Source organism: Mytilus galloprovincialis, chromosome 3 (assembly GCF_965363235.1).
Source record: "Mytilus galloprovincialis chromosome 3, xbMytGall1.hap1.1, whole genome shotgun sequence".
Classification (NCBI taxonomy): domain Eukaryota; kingdom Metazoa; phylum Mollusca; class Bivalvia; order Mytilida; family Mytilidae; genus Mytilus; species Mytilus galloprovincialis.
In genome coordinates this window covers 50407187-50425561 of record NC_134840.1, presented here as the reverse complement: position 1 = coordinate 50425561, position 18375 = coordinate 50407187, and the positions used below count along the sequence as shown (strand labels likewise).

At 31.0% G+C, this 18375-nt stretch overlaps 1 protein-coding gene across 2 annotated transcripts in view; it reads left to right on the top strand.

Annotated features, from left to right (window-relative positions):
* LOC143068237 (inositol-tetrakisphosphate 1-kinase-like) overlaps nt 1-17280 on the top strand; it is a 32526-nt gene extending 15246 nt beyond the window's left edge. For both annotated transcript variants that reach the window (XM_076242135.1, XM_076242134.1), the window contains 5 exons: nt 5515-5558; nt 5927-6086; nt 7489-7556; nt 8705-8873; nt 9477-17280. In XM_076242135.1, the coding sequence (XP_076098250.1) occupies nt 5515-5558; nt 5927-6086; nt 7489-7556; nt 8705-8873; nt 9477-9784 (749 nt within the window). In that variant the 3' untranslated portion in view covers nt 9785-17280. The remainder of the gene's footprint in view (nt 1-5514; nt 5559-5926; nt 6087-7488; nt 7557-8704; nt 8874-9476) is intronic.
* The last annotated feature ends 1095 nt before the right edge of the window (nt 17281-18375 follow it).

Below are 18375 nucleotides of genomic sequence, written 5' to 3'. Positions count from 1 at the left end.
ACCTGTACAATTATTTTGTTCCAGAATAATGGTCTTAAATATTCTGAAGGGATATTTTCAGGTATTTTATATATTTTCTGTCAATAAAACAAGTTTAGAAATATTTCATACTGCATTCATTGTCCTTTGGTATAGGAGGCTGACCTTGAGTGATGTCATTGGTAAGATACCTGTCTGGGTCAAACTAAAGACTTGCTTCTGTACTAAACACTCAGGAATTTGTAGTAAAAGCAGGGTTCTCGTTAAGGATTTTTGAAGGCAACTCCAGGGTCATGGCAAGAAGAAGATATTTTATTGCAATATAATGTAATATTTAAGTCTCCATGGCCTAACAGAGCAATGAAATGACATTAAATTCAGATTACTTTTAAACTTTTGCTATAAAATGATGATATTTGTATTTAACTGTGTTTAGTTTATACAAAATATTTCTATCTTGATGCATCTGTGGACTCACTAGTTTTGAAAATGATGGTTCCAGACAGATTTTGATGAGTCCAGGACTCATGGACTCGCCTTAGTGAGAACCCTGAAAAGTACAGACTCATGTGGCTCATGGTTAGAACAATGTGTCTGAATATGTTGAAATTTCATTCTGGGAACTGTTATTTTGCACTTTATATGTTTGACTTAGCATGCCTGTCTAGTGAAAAAGCAGAATATATTGATATCTCAGTAAAAGATTACAATGGCCATGACTGCACTAAATATTTTCTGCTGGATATTAAACAGTGGTCACCACTAATATTCCTATGTAGTTCACATGATGGTAATAGAACAATTTTTTTCTGACAATCATGACATATACAGGAAATTGGCATTTTAGTATGGCCTTACTGCTTAATTTAATTATTGAAAAAAACTTTTTCATATCTAAAATCAATATTATCTTTATAGGCAGAGCTAAATGGTTGTCTCACTTCAAATAGTTGAATGACCATAAATTTAAGTTTTGGTTGAAGTTTGAGGTTAATATTTAGATTTGTTGTTTGAGATAAAGTAAACTTGATAAATCACTGGGTACTGTTAGATATGACCCTTTTTAAGACACAATGTGACCATTACAGAAAAGATGTCATCAGGCAGATTAGTTCGTTTATTTTGCCAGAAAGATGCCAGTTTACAAACTTTTTGGCCAAATTGAAATTACACATGCATATCCCAAATTAAAAACACATTTATTCTAATTCTGCAAATTGAAGAAATTGGAAAAGCTTTATAATTTATGATTTGATTGATTGTTGGTTGCTTTACATCCAGTGGCAAATATTTCATGCATATTCAGGAGGAGAACAAGTTTACAATAAATACAATAGGTAGGTCTTGTCATAATAGTGGCCATTTGGGATGATGGTCGGGGAAATTTGGACTGCCACAGGATAATGAGGGTATATTGGTTAGGGACAGAAATTTGCCCTTGCAACAGGCCATCTACAGGCCCTCAAAGAGTTGTTACAAGGGTTCTTAATGTGCAAAGAGAGTGGCACTCTCTTTACACGAGACATCGGATTAAACGTCCCCATTCTGACTGGACGTGACTGCGAACTTAATACATCCTGCACAGCCAAACGGACGCCCCACTTTGGCAAGCGTTTTACTGCCGGTCGGGAGAAGACTAATTGACCATATTTCTATTCCCCAGTCACCCTTATGATTTGAAAATTACGGTTAACATTAATCATTTTGATAGTTTGGTGTGAAGGAGATGTAGGATCAACATAACTTCATTAAATGTCAGAAATGACTTCAGTATCATGGTTCAATGATTATGATTTAGTTTTAGTCAATATAAATTTAGGTTAGCATTCAGGTTTAAAATATGAAATGTGATATTCATGATTTTTATAAGAGTACATCAAGATGTTAACATTTAAGATGTACATTTTGTTGTAATAAGAAATTATGATACAAATTCAGCTTCAGCAAAGGGGGCACCTTTATCTATCTGTCCAAAATTGGTTGCTGTTCTCTTACTTAAGTTTGCCTCAACCAAATGTTATTAAACTTATACACAATACTTATTACCACAGCACAAGTTTGAATTCTGGTAGCATCCCTTTCACGTTCTCAAGTTATGCACCTTTATAACCTGATATGTAAGCAAGGCATCAACTGTGTCCCATGAACACATTCTTTATTTATTTCTTTTTACTACATTTTTTTCTCTCATAAATTGTCAGTTCATCTAATGTTATTGAAATGAAATGTTAACCTTCTATAATACTGGTAGAGAAGACAAAGCAATACATTGTTGGCATCAATGTTTAGCACTTATTATTTATAAAAAGTCATTTGGATAGAAATTTTCATATTCAAGTAAACCTTTTTAAATCAGTGTTTTATATCATAGTAGGTGAATATTTTATTTCAATTTAATGACACAGACATTGAATAACTAGAGCGTTACTTTAAAAGTAATACTGCACTTGCGTCATACTAATAACTTTACTGAAACAATGAGGTTAAAGTTTTTACCAGTCGATCAGTTTGTAAAGGTGCATTTAAACTGCAATTAGGTAAAAAAAAAAATTGGCAATTAGTACATGTATTGTGAAAGAAAGAACAAAGCCTTCTGATTATGCACAGTATATAGGACAGGATTTTATGACTTATATGTATAAAGTTTCATTCCATGCATACTGTGTATTTCACGAGGGGGGGGGGGTTAACTTCCATAATTTTTTGGTAGAGGTGTGCCATTTTTGCCTCAAAAAATGTACCCATTTTAATATAACATTCACTGAAATTCAGTACCTATAGTTATATAAATATTTAAGAAAGAATGACCTATACTTATATACAATATTTAAAATATGGCCCATGCTTATATAAGCACTAACTCATCATCACTCATAATTCATAAGTATGCCAGCAACCCTTAAGTTTTTATATATGAATTGACGTCGTTTGGTGCACATATATTATATATTTATCGTTATATATACGTATATGTAGATCATACTCCAAATCAATATACAGTTTTCAAACGTAAATGCATTTTAATATAGGATGTCATTCAAAAGGAGGGTCATTTTTATATAAAATCTCGCAAAATTATGACCCATATTTTTGGCACATCCCCGTATACCCAATAATAGGAAGTTACCTCCCCCCCCCCCGTGATTTCACGGGTGGTGTATTTAGACTGTTTTTTCTTAATTTATTCAGGACAAAAGTGCAAAATGTCAGTGTGGGTGAATCACAAATTGTTGTCTGTTTAGGGATTATGACTATAAATGTCACAAACCAATAAGTAAATATTCAAAATGCATTCATTTATACATGTTTACCATTTAAATTCTGCCCCGATTATAAATCAATTGATGAATCAATAATTTTAGGGGTTTTAAATACAGAAATGACATAGGTTATCTATATAAGTTATGCTCAGAATGTAAAAGTGACATGCTTTATAGGTTATTTTCAAGTGCACTTTTGAAAATCTCTTTGATAAATCTATAAAACTTATCCTGTTATATTATAAAATAAAAAGAAGCTTAGATGGAAACAGTCCCCACCCAACTTACTCATTGTAAATTCAGAAATTATTGCTATGTTTTTTTAACTGCCAAAAATGTGACAGGGTTATAATCCCAATAATTGAAACTCGCATTTAGAATTTTTGTAAATGAATTAAACAGGATTTTTCTGGATATCACAAAAATTAAAATCACATTTTAGTCTTAAGGTTGTACTTAAGTGATCTAAGGTAAAATTAAATAAATCAAGAATTCAAAATTGACACTTTAAGCTGGTAGAGTATTAGTTAAGGTTCAAAATAAGCTAAAAATATTGATAGGTCATGGACCTCCTTTTCGAGATATTTGATTTATAAGATATGGATGGGAAAAGGCTGACTCTGACTTTTACCTTATATTTGCATTGGTATTATTTGGGTCTCAAATCAAAAGAAAGAAAATCAAGAACCTGCTTAAATTTTGTCAAATGACCTTTTATACGCTATTAAGTCTTATGTTAAAAGATAAATAGGTATTATGGGGCAAAATATTTTACCTTGTATCGTATGGAAAAACACCAAGGAGTCTGAACATTTGACACTTATTCCAAAACCTCACCTAAGTACATCCTTAAATGACAAAATCGCAAAAATAAATGCGCACAATAATTTCTGAATTTACAGTACATTGTAACAAATAAATATTTTTTTTTTAGGAAACTAGAGGTCAACAAAAAACTCAACATACATGACTTACAGTCTTCAAAAATGTAGTATGATAAATTCTTCACAAACTAAAGACCAACTACGTAAAAGCAGATCTAAATATATATTGAACTATATTCTAGTCTTCGATTTTGAAAATCATCCATATGAGCCACACAAGCTTTTCTTAATATATTGGTCTAGGATTCTAGGATTCTAGGTTACTCTGAACTGAAATGTTTGACACTCAGACAGCTTATAATTGTTGTATAATTAGTATTTTGCATACAAAAGATGATTAATCAATATGTAAATCCTATTGGTATGTACAGTTCTTTTTTTTTCCATTCAATACCAAATACGGCACCAACTATTTGTGTACTGCAGCTATGTAGGGGTAAATGGGTTTTGTCTACTAACTAGAAATATTTTTTTTAACAGATTAAAAAAACATTTTTCTTATCACCATGTACATGATGTAGGATCAAAAATTTGAAAGAAACAATTTTCTTGTTATTTCTTATTTTATATAGAAACCAGTATTTTTTATTCAATGATTTATCAAATATACAAAATATATCTCACCTTCAAGAAAAGATGAATGGTTGCCTAATGAAACTTTTAATAAAATCTTAATGGTTTATATATAAACTCATCATAGATACCTGGACTAAATTTAGTTTATACTGCAATCAGCTATTTTACTATACAGATAAAGCTATACGTATAAACGTTAGCTTTATATGTCAATGACCCCAACTAACCTATTAGCCCTGCCGACTTACCGGAACTACTGTATTTCATCTGACAACAACGTCACGTCACAACCATGACAACGTGTAGTAACAATGGTCAAACTTTTATGAATTTAAACTTGTTATGTCTTCAAATTGGTAATTTATATACCATGTTTATCAAATGTTATTAATAAGTTCATTTTCCCTTTTTAATTCCTTAAAATGTCAATGTCTTACCGCCTGGACTACGCTCATAGGGAAATACCCCAAAAGGGTACCCCAAGAGGGAAATTCCAAACACTTTATTTTTTAACAATATTTGTTACTTTTTTTATTTTTTATATCGATTTCAGTATAAAAACAATATACGTATAGTGTCTTGAAATATGAAATTTATTTGTATTCGGCACGAAACGGGAAAATGCTCGGTAAAACCTTGCATTTTCCCGTTTCTAAGCCTCATACAAATAAATTTCATATTTCAAGACACTATACGTATATTGTCTAAATATACGCCAGACGTGCTTTTCGTCTACAAAAGACTCATCAGTGACGCTCGAATCAAAAAAAGTTAAAAAGGCCAAATAAAGTATGACTCATTTATCTTTTTTTCAGTATGCAAACCTATAGTTGCTCATGGGAAGAAAGAATCACATCAGGTATAGTACTATATTATTCTATATGCCTTTTTTAATCAGTCCACACCAAAATATTTTAGCAACTAGTCCAAAGACCAATATTCCACATTTTTCTTATTGGTCAAAATTAAGTTTTGGAAAAACTTACTAGTCCAAATAAAATTTCACTAGTCTGGTGCATTATGTTATTACAGTCTTAGCGATACTTTATATGTCTTTTAAGATTTATTACAGATGATGTTCACAGGGATAAGTTTTTATAATATAAAGTAATAGTTGCTTAATGGAATAGATTTGTTGTAGATGGATGTTTACAACTTCTCCTTTCACAAATAAGTTATTTTATAATTGATTGAAATAAAACTTTTGAACATACTGTTTTCTTTCAGATGTCAATTATATTTGATGACTATGGTTTAACTGATATTCAGCCTCCATGTGTTGCCCAGTCTTTCATTAACCACAATGCAGTTCTGTATAAAGTTTTCATCATTGGTGATCAGCAGTTTATAGTTGAAAGACCATCAATCAAAAATTTATTACCAAGGGGTAAGGTTTTAGTTAAGGTTAAATGGTCACTCTTTTTACAACTATTTATAATGGGGCTGTAAATTGATAATACATCCTGACACCTTCCAATGGTTGTTATCTATCCAAACATTGTATGGTTTACCGTAAATTGGGTTATTTTGGTTGTAGTTTTATTTTGATTAATTTGGGGCCTCCAATGAAAGTGCCAAAATTAAACACACGAAAATAAAACAAACAATATAAATGGAAACTCCAAAATCGTGTACCATTATGATAACATTGTAATGTAAATTGTTGGGGAAAATATTTTATGTTATTTTATCTTCTGTATATTTCGTACAATTTTATACATTGCAAAATCTGCAAATAAATACCTGTTATAATTTGACAACAACACTATATAACATGTATAATTGATACTTAATTGTCAATTTTCGGAAATTGTTAAGAAAACACAACATGAGTTTTTATTCACACCTGCATTAATATGCCAGGCTATTGCTGATTAGATGCAGTTATTGGTAATTCTTTATCTTCAATTAACTAACAAGTACTGGCAGAGGCATACAGATTAAGAAGTGATTTTAATGTTTAACATTTTATTTCATATTTTCTTTCAGCTTTGAAACCCGATATATGGAATTATTTGTAATTGCATCCATATGCGATTCCTTCATTAAGTTTACTTTGTTGTGTTTCTAGTCTGAGAAAGTCAATTAATGGGCAAACAAAAGCAAAAATGAATGAGCTTGCTCACTACTGTTTGTCCAAAATTAAACATATTAATTGGAGAAAGCACCAAAATTACACACACCAAAATAAAACATATGCCTTTAGAGAGAAAACTGCCAAAATATCCCGACACCAAAATTTCCCGATTTAAGATATCTCATTTGGCCCTGTAAGCTATTTGGCATTACATTTCTGTCATTGTTGTCAGCATTTATAAAAAGTTTATATTGGTCGAAATATTAAACCTCTTTCTCACGAATGGGTGAAGTGATTTAAACCAAGCTTTAAAGATGAAGGTCTTTTACAAATGTTGGAACTTTTGTGCGGATCAGATTTTCAAAAAGGCTGCCAGCAGAGGTCAGAGATTTCTCTATTGGAAATAGTATTTTAATTATTTTAAAGAACAAATAGAGTACAATTATTATTTAAAAATACTTCTTTTAAGGACATAAAAAAAGGGCACTAGTGGCCTGAAAAGGCAATTTGGTCTGAATTTTAAGGTGAATTTCTTAAAATCTATTGACTGAATTGAAAGCCGTTATGAATTTTTGTAATAAGAATTTGGTTAAGCACACCACACTCTTAAACTGTAAAATTAAGTTTACTTTTCTATAATCGTTATGTATTTGAATTTTGGATTAATAGGATTTGTTTATACCTTTTTAAAGTAGTATTTATTTATTTTTAGGCCAAGCTACAATTCACTTCGATAGTAACGATGTGTCAAAGCCAAACAGTTCCAGTTTTTTGACTGAAGTAAGAATGAGAAGAAAGTTTAACTATTAATAAGATAAGATATTGGTAAACATTATGAAGACAGCAATTAAACTACACAATCATATCAAAAACGAAATCTAAAGGTCAACACCGAACTGAAGGGTCTCAATCATGGGCAGTATTTAGATATAGCGATCGAAAAAATGGTTTTTTTTTGTTCATTTACATTTTTTCATAAAATTTATCATTGAAACAAATACTGAACATGATTATTTTCTATATATTATACACTAGTTTTCTTATATAATAAATTGAGGTGTTTAACACCACCGTCAGTGCTATTGGAATCAGTTTTAAAGGTTGAGGAAGCAAGAACATCTTCAGTAGTGAAACTAACAATTCTGGTCAAGAAAAATTGGTTTTTAACACACTGGTGATGTGTAGGATTCAAACTCACAATAGCAGCAGATGGAATGCTAAGACAACTCTGCCACCAAGGCCCTGCACTGATTGAAACATCTAAAACAAGAAAACAAAGCAAACTTTCTTTATTATGATTGTGTCTCATGTTATGTTTTGAAATTTAATTTATGAAAGGACCACAGTTGAAGAAAAAACAAATAAAAGTATTTTTTACCATAACACTCTATTCTATAGATTTCATAAAGGATTGTTGAAAATTTATGATGAGAAGGACAGGACTTATTTGATTATATGCTGTTTCATTTTCATATCAAATAAGAAAGAGATAAAATCACTGATATCCCTCTCCCCCATATTTTTTATTCCTTTCCTAATTAATTCAGTTTCAAGCTTTGATGGTCTTTACAAGTTCAACTCTTGTCTCAGTTTAGTCCTATGAAAACTGCGTAGTTGTGACACTAGTGATAAAAATCAGCCACACATTTAATTTCATATAAGAGACAACTGGTACCCAGAAGTCAAAAGATGTTTGAACAGGAACTTCATGCAGGGATTGCTTTTTTGTTGTGTACATGTAAAACATAACTATAAAATTTCATGGTGAATTTAAATTTTATCCCCTTAAACAGTTTGTGACAAATTTTGCAATTTTATTAAAAGAGTTACAGAATAAACTACAGTATTAAATTAGATGTTTTAATAAACAATATGTTTGTGATGAAGCCATCATAGCATTTCTCTTATTGTGACATAATATCTTTCAGTTGGACCAAGAAGATGTCAGTAAAATTCCATTCACTCCTGACTATGAAAGATTAAGAGAAACAGGTCTTATAATACAGCGACAGCTTAAAATGGATTTATTTGGAATCGATGTTATAGTTGATTGTGATAGTGGAAGATATGCTGTGATAGATATAAATGCATTTCCAGGTCAGTAGATACATTTTTATTTCAAGATTGTTTTGCTAGCCTAGCCCAGTGTGCCAGGGGAGCTATTGGTATCACTTTGAAACTGCCTTCTGTCACAATATACTTTAAAAAAAAGTTTACTCTTGAAACACTGAACAATTTATAACTCAACCAGAATGACCTTTAGGGCATATAAATTTGTTGTTTGTTTCCCTGCAAACTTACAAAAATGGCCAACATGGATATTTTTTAGAACATAAGGGTACACATGGATATTTTAAGAACAAAAGGGTTAAATTAGGGTATAATGTAAATATTTGTTCTGTATTTTGTTTCTTCAAAATTATCAGATAAAACCTTATAGAGTAATTCCCCTAATAGATGATTTTTGTTGAGCCTGCACCATATTTGTTGTAAAAGCATAGATTCTGTCCTGGGCGACATTGACCTAAAGGTTCAGTGTGTGGTTTTTAATCATAAAAGAAAATTAAAAATAACAGATATTTAGAAGTCAACTCTTTAAAATATGAGATCCATATCAAACTCTCAATTATCCCATGTGTAGAAAAGATGTAATATATATTTAACAGAAAGTATTAATTAAGTTATAATTGCCTGTTTCAGGATATGAAGGTGTTGACAACTTTGTTGAAGTATTATGCAATTATCTCATAAATCGGATGTCCTGTAATGAAACTGTATCCAGTGATGCTGAACAATATTCTGATGCTGAAAAACAGGACCAAAATAAACCTAAAAGATTAAAAGTTTGTAGTGAGCATTGTATGATGTATAAATGTCAGAAAGAACCAAGAAACACAGAAGGATTTGGTTATAGTTCTGACAGCATGACATCAGATGCTGAGAGCCAGGATGAAACACCATGGAAACAGCCAATCAAACGTTGTTCTAAACATTGCCAAAAACAGTGACCTCTTTTCCAGGGCATTATATTATATCACATAGTCATTTAAAAAAGACTTTTTACAAGTTTTATTAGTTGAATCTGTTATTTTCATTTTCTGATGATGTTCTTATACAGTATATCAACTTAGATATGTTATCTATTGTACAAGTTACCAATTTTACCAATCAGAAAAACTATCAGGAAAAAAATATGAACTATAATTTATTATGATTAAATTAAGCATTTACTTTTTATTCAAAAGAAGTATTCATCAATATGTTATTTTGTATCATTCTTATATTTTTAATGTTTTTGCTATGGTAAGATATAACATTTTTTATAGGTTAGGATCTCTCAGCAATAGGCTAGATTCTGTAAAATTCATAGACAAGGATCTCTATTAATCAAAGGCTAGCATATAAATTGTTTCCTTCATAAAAAGGTAAAAGACAGAAAAAGATGTTTTCAATTTCAAAACTATCTTTCATATAGTCTTGAAATTCTGTTGACTCAAAATTTTTCTCTAAAGACTTATAGATCTGAACATTATTGCTATGTTAATTTACCTAATTATTTTACACATTAGATTTTTAACTCACATACATGACATAGGGGGAATTACATACATGTATATGAAAGCTTTCTGTAGAGATAACAATAAACCTGGTACTTGATACAATACAATTGATTCTAAGATTATTTTAATATCATTTGAAAATTACAGAGAAAAGAATTTAAATATTGAAATTTATAACAAGTTGTTTGTCAACAGTATTCAGGACTTAAAATTTGTATAGCAATAAAGTCCATGTATTTATGCTGCTGCTTTATTAGGCCAATAATCATCTGATATTAGTTTTTATTGCAATTTAGCAATTTTAGGCAAATAATCATCTGACAGTATTTTAGTTGCAATTCAGATTTTTTAGTTTGCTCAAATTAAGACACTGTTTTAGATTTTTTTTTTATATTTTTTGTAATTACAAATTTCTGAAAACAAAATCAATGTTCAATTTAAAAAAAAAAGAAGGCTAATACCAGGAATCTGAACTAAAGGATAGACATACATTTTGTACTAGTGGAGGATTTTCTAGTTTGCTATTATGATTAAATAAATAATTAGAAAGTTTAAAAAATCATAGTAATATTTGATAAGATTGTTGTTAGCTTAACATCAAGAAGGGAAATAATAATAAAGCACATTTTTAATGCGTGTTCTTCATCTTGAAGCTCATCAAGAGTGTATACTTTCTTTTGTTTAACTTGTTTCAGTTGTTTTCTGTGTTTGTACTGACAATATATCTGTATGGATGCACAAATTTTAAAAACAGAAAAATGAGAAACATTCTTTAAGCAATCAGAGGATCAAAACATATTGATGATAAAAAACACTGTAAATTCATTTATATTCGGGGTAACAATTTTTGTGGATTATAGAAGACTTGCATGTTAATGGGTACTTAATTTCATGGTGTTTTCTGAAGTCAGCATACAAGCATACAAGCCTATAGAAAATTTGTCATTCCTTGAAAAGTTAATTTTGTGGTGAACCTGCATCCACGAAATCCACAAAAATTGGTATCCAAGGGATATTAATGAATCCACAATAATTACAGTAGGTTTTAATTTTTTTTTTATAGAACTCCAAAAATTGTCACTAACTGCTTAAGGGGATACACTTGGACTTTATTCCATAAGTTCTTCATTAAAACTCATCTCACATATCACAGATCATGTTCTAGTACATAAAAGTGCAGAAAACACATTATCTGTAATTTTCTTATATATACAAATATTTTTGTCATTTACATATATTTGTCTATACCATGTGACAGAATGATCTTTATCAGGTTTATGTAACTAAATAGTTCGTTTTTTTGTCGAGCCTGCAACTTTTGTTGCAGAAAGCTCGACATAGGGATAGTGATCCGGCGGCGGCTACGGCGGCGGCGGCGGTGTTAGCTAACTTCTTAAAAGCTTTATATTTTAGAAGGTGGAAGACCTGGATGCTTCATACTTTGTATATAGATGCCTCATGTTACGAAGTTTCCGTCAGTCACTTGTCCAATGTCCTTGACCTCATTTTCATGGTTCAGTGACCACTTGAAAAAAAAGTTCAGATTTTTTGTAATGTTGAATTCTTTCTTATTATAAGTAATAGGATAACTATATTTGATATGTGCACACCTTGAAAGGTCCTCATGTCTGTCAGACAGTTTTCACTTGACCTCGACCTCATTTCATGGATCAGTGAACAAGGTTAAGTTTTGGTGGTCAAGTCCATATCTCAGATACTACAAGCAATAGGGCTAGTATATTCGGTGTATGGAAGGACTGTAAGGTGTACATGTCAAACTGGCAGGTGTCATCTGACGTTGACCTCATTTTCATGGTTCAGTGGTTATAGCTAAACTTTTGTGTTTTGGTCTGTTTTTCTCCTACTACATGCAATAGGTCTACTATATTTCTTGTATGGAATGATTGTAAGGTGTACCTATCTAGCGGGCAGATGTCATGTGATCTTGACCTCATTTTCATGGTTCAGTGGTCAAAGTTAAGTTTTTGAGTTTTGGTCTTTTTATCTAATACTATATGCCATAGGTCATCTATATTTGGTGTATGGAAATATTTTATGATCTTTATGTCAGTCGCGCAGGTTTTATTTGACTGTGACCTCATTTTCACGGTTCATTGCACAGTGTTAAGTTTTTGTGTTTTGGTCTATTTTTCTTAAACTATAAGTAATAGGTCAACTATATATGTTGTATAGAAGCATTGTTAGCTGTACATGTCTGCCTGGCATGGTTCATCTGACCTTGACCTCATTTTCAAGGTTCATTGGTCTTTGTTTAGTTATCTTGGTTAATGTTAAGTTTATGTGACAGTTGTATTAAAGCTTAGCTTTATACTTAGGACTATCAACATAATATCAATGATTAGTATAGAAGGCGAGACATTTCAGTGTGTGCACTCTTGTTAAACATATAGATTAAGACATAATCAAATTTTCTGATACCCTTTAACTGTTTTGATATCTCACTTAGACGAAGACATATTATACATAAATGTCATATTAGGGATACATGCTTATAACTGCAAAAGTATATGTAAAGGCATTAATATATCAATTTTTATTTCAGGGATTTTAAATGTTTCTAGTCTTTACAAAGGGCAAACAAAAAAACGAAAAGAATATCGGGGAATAAAAAAAAAACAGATGAGATTTCATTTAATTCATTAGCAGATTTGAATATTTTGACGACCTTGTACTTTAAAAATGACTGTCTCTATAGCACACAAATATATATGTATTTTTGCATATAAATATCCTGGTGTATTATATTTTTTTTTATTTTTAAATTAAAATGGTCTGTATATCTTGGTTAGTGTTGTATATAGAATTGTATGATATTAGATACATATATAAATATGCAAAACTGCTGCACATTTTTTCTATAATAATGTGATCTATTTTTATATTTTAAAAGTAGGGCATGCTGCCATGCACACTGATGAATTTTTTATGTCTGTTATGAAGAAAGCATTCTTGAATATGTGATAATTGAATACTTTAAAAAGAGAACACACCTTTTCTGTTAGATGTAATTTTTTAAGGTAAAAGCTATGGTTTGCTCACAAGTTGAATAAAATCAATGTAAAGAATATTTATATGAAATAACTGATACTTACACTAATTTTTTTTAGACATCTCTTACCTAGCAATGGAATTAATGATTAATTTTCTAATTTGGGAAATATTATTTTTTTCAAAATGCAAAATCTGTGCAATTTAACTCTGAGCTGATGGAAAGTTTGTGGAAAGTTAAGTGTATTTATGCAACTTTGACTCATTTAAGTTAAACTATTTTGACAGCCCCGTCTATCAAATAACATCCTTCAGATCTGCTTCAGATTTTCCCAAGACATTTGTTTTTTTTAGATATCAGTATTTATATTTTTGAAATTAGTCTTTCATATGCATTGTAGGCCTTTAAAGATATAATATTTAAACAAATATCATCATGTGTAAAACTGTTAAGTATGTGCTATTTCTAAACCTTGTCATAAATAGTTTAACAAAAAATACAGCTTATATGCGATGACTATAGATTTGAATAAACATCTTTTGATTTCCTAGATCATGTTGCCAGAAAAAAAACTTTCAGATATTTTTTAAATTAGCTAATTTCTATCGTGTTTATGAGTATAAAGAGGCATCACAAAAGACACATACACTTAAGTATGCATTCCATTCATACATCAATAAAATTACCTTAAGTTTTGAAAGGATTGAAAGAATTTTACTACTTTTGCAAATTCAGAGGCAAAATGAAGGTTCTGATCTTCCTCCTCTTTCACATTTCAGTAATGTTTTTAGATAATATGCAACAGTTAATGTAATCATTAACAAATATAACATTATTATGAATCAGAGGGACCAATTACTATTATTATTAGTGGTTATTGTCATTTTGTTTTAAGATGTACCCTTTTCTTCAAAAAATATGTGGGTTAATAGCCAATAGGAATATGATAATTACATCAGAAAGGCAAAATTTCCTATTATTACTTTTATCACTTTATTATTGTTAATTACATGAACAAAACTGATCCAGTATTTGCAATTAATATACATTTAAATAAAGGAGGGATTGTTATACATATCTATATTTTTTCTTTATTTACCTGCGATTTAAACACCTTGCATTCAGAATAGTAGAGTTGTTAATGACATACAGTTATTTTTGTCCTGGTTTACTGCAGTTATTTTGGGTTGGTTTATATGTACTGCAGTTCTTTTTTCCTGGTTTACATTTACTCATTTATTTTTGTCCTGAATTTAATCTACTGCAGATACTGTGATCATTGGCTATAACTGTAATAGGTTTTTTTGAAGACTGTTTTCCATCCTCCTTAAACATCTTGAAAAAGGAGTAGTCATTTCATCAGTAGAAAAAATATTATGATCTCAAAATGTAGTAAATCTAGTTCACATTAAGTAAAAGGTACTTTAGGGTTGACAACCCACTTTATCTCATAATATTGATTTTTCAATTATCATTTTTTTTTATAACAGTCCTCTTTTTTAAAAATATATACCTGTCTTTTTAAATCATGGGTAGTCCTGCTGTTTTTCTAAAAAAAAAATAATATTTTAATGTGACTGAAAATTAATTTAATTGCAAATTGGAAAATCATGGCATTCCATGTAAAAACATGTATGAAAACAAAGGAAAAGATTTGTAAATGTTATTTAAATAATTAAAAGTACATTTAATGAAGATACATACTTTTGATTAAAAATTGTACTTATTAGTCTGTGGTATTATGGTATTTTAAAAACAGTGACCTAAATATTTATATTGATGTTATTAAAGTTGCACTAACCTTGAATAAGCAAAAGCATTTTAGTCCATACAGTGTATTACTTAATTAAGAGGTTTATTGTATTTAATATGCACACATGATCATCTTTTTATCACACAACATGATTGTAGTGAATCGTAAAAAATACACAAGTGATAAGGTCACAAAGAAATCCATCTGATTGAGAGCACAAATTGATCACTTTGTTACAGATCACAATTATTTGCTTTTTAGCTCACCTGGCCCGAAGGGCCAAGTGAGCTTTTCCCATCACTTTGCGTCCGGCGTCCGGCGTCGTCGTCGTCGTCCGTCGTCCGTCGTCGTTAACTTTTACAAAAATCTTCTCCTCTGAAACTACTGGGCCAACTTGAACCAAACTTGGCCACAATCATCATTGGGGTATCTAGTTTAAAAAATGTGTGGCGTGACCCGGTCAACCAACCAAGATGGCCGCCACGGCTAAAAATAGAACATAGGGGTAAAATGCAGTTTTTGGCTTATAACTCAAAAACCAAAGCATTTAGAGGAAATCTGACATGGGGTAAATATGTTTATCAGGTCAAGATCTATCTGCCTTGAAATTTTCAGATGAATCGGTCAACCTGTTGTTGGGTTGCTGCCCCTGAATTGGTCATTTTGAGGAAATTTTGCTGTTTTTGGTTATTATCTTGAATATTATTATAGATAGAGATAAACTGTAAACAGCAATAATGTTCGGCAAAGTTAGATTTACAAATAATTCAACATGACCGAAATGGTCAGTTGACCCCTTTAGGAGTTATTGCCCTTTATAGTCAATTTTTAACCATTTTTCACAAATCTAAGTAATCTTTTACAAAAATCTTCTCCTCTGAAACTACTGGGCCAAATTAATCCAAACTTGGCCACAATAATCTTTGGGGTATCTTGTTTAAAAAATGTGTGGCGTGACCCGGTCAACCAACCAAGATGGCCGCCACGGCTAAAAATAGAACATAGGGGTAAAATGCAGTTTTTGGCTTATAACTCAAAAACCAAAGCATTTAGAGGAAATCTGACATTGGGTAAATATGTTTATCAGGTCAAGATCTATCTGCCCTGAAATTTTCAGATGAATCGGTCAACCTGTTGTTGGGTTGCTGCCCCTGAATTGGTCATTTTGAGGAAATTTTGCTGTTTTTGGTTATTATCTTGAATATTATTATAGATAGAGATAAACTGTTTACAGCAATAATGTTCATCAAAGTAATATTTACAAATAAGTCAACATGACCGTAATGGTCAGTTGACCCCTTTAGGAGTTATTGCCCTTTATAGTCCATTTTTAACCATTTTTTGTAAATCTTAGTTATCTTTTACAAAAATCTTCTCGTCTGAAACTACTGGGCCAAATTAATTCAAACTAAAACCACAATTATCTTTGAGGTACCTTGTTTGAAAAATGTGTCCGATGACCTGGCCATCCAACCAAGATGGCCACCACGGCTAAAAATAGAACAGGGGTAAAATGTAGTTTTTTGCTTATAACTCTGAAACCAAATCATTTAGAGGAAATCTGACAAGGAGTTAAATTGTTAATCAAGTCAATATATATCTGCCCTGAAATATTCAAATGAATTGGACAACCGGTTGTTGGGTTGCTGCCCTCCAATTGGTAATTTTTAAAGAAATTTTGCTGTTTTTGGTTATTATCTTGAATACTATTATAGATAGCGATAAACTGTAAACAGCGATAATGTTCATCAAAGTAAGATCTACAAATAAGTCCACATGACCTAAATTGCCCTTTATAGTCAATTTTTAACAATTTTCATTAATTTGGTAAATTTATGTAAATTTTTACCAAATATTTTTCTCTGTTACTAATGGGCAAAGTTCATTATAGATATAATTGTAAGAAGCAAGAATGTTCAGTAAAGTAAGAACTTCAAACACATCACCATCACCAAAATACAATTTTGTCATGAATCCATTTGTGTCCTTTGTTTAATATGCACATAGACCAAGGTGAGCGACACAGGCTCTTTAGAGCCTCTAGTTTGATTTTGATATAATATTTATTGATTATGTAGTGTTGTTTACATTGCTCAGGCTTTTGCATGGTGGCAGACATGACTATCTTTCTACTTGTTTTCTTAATTACTTTGTTTTGAAGCAATAAAATATGAAATAAATTGTCTAGTATCACAAAGTAATGGTTTGATGCTGTGAAGTACAAGTACCAACAATAAAGGATTTGTTGGGAATCTTTTAAAATGCTCCTTGTACTGCATTGAAAACTCCCAAAATGATTGACAAGACATGAAACCGAATATCACTGATGCTACTACTCATAGTGCTATAGAATATAGATGAGAAAAAAGCTTGTGTTGCTGCATGAGAAGGCTTTAGTGCCGATGTCGATTCTGATGGTTGATATTATCGTTTTGCAAAAACTTATCTGAACTTATCAGTCCTCAATGCAATTGAGCTTCGCTTTTTATATTGCAAATTTCCATTTTTGATTAGATTGTCTCCAACAAGTCTTTTGTAGACAAAAAAGTGTGTTTGATGTACAAAATTTTAATCCTGATATCTATGATAAGTTAATTGTTCATGCCTCTTAGACGATTAATTGCAACTACTCATCTTGAGCCAGGATTTCTTCATTTATTTTTTACGAATGTGGTCAAAGAAAAAAAGGTGTTATCTCTCAGGCTGCAGACCACTCAGGACCAATTCGATTTGAAACAGTTGGTTTCTCTATACCTTAAAGTAAAAGTATTTTTTCAATGTCGGATGTCTGTGATATAATATTTTTAAACCTGTCCATTGAAGAAAAGGGATGCACATTGACCTAACATTTGTCTTTCCCACAAAGTTCAAACAGAGGTAACCCTTCTCAATAGCGTTTCAAATTGTGGAACAGAGTATTACTCATAAATTGAATATTCCTATGTTACGTACATCAAGTATACAGCGGTTTGGAAGTTGAAATCTGAATTTACCACCAATATCAAAAGGGAGTTTTGGTGATAATCAGTGTACACACGTTCAATTGCTTTTATCAAAGCATATTTTGTTGCTTGAATAGGTCCGGCTCTATGGACCATATTTTGTTTACTGTCGTTTGTATGTTTAAATTTTCGGAGGAGCCAGATGTTTGTGGTTAGACATGCATGGTGTTATGTTGTTCACTAAAAGTTTTTATGCCCCACCCGTTAGGCATTATGGGCATTAAGGTATACCTCTTATCTATCTGTATGTCCGTCCGTCTGTAATGATTTGGTG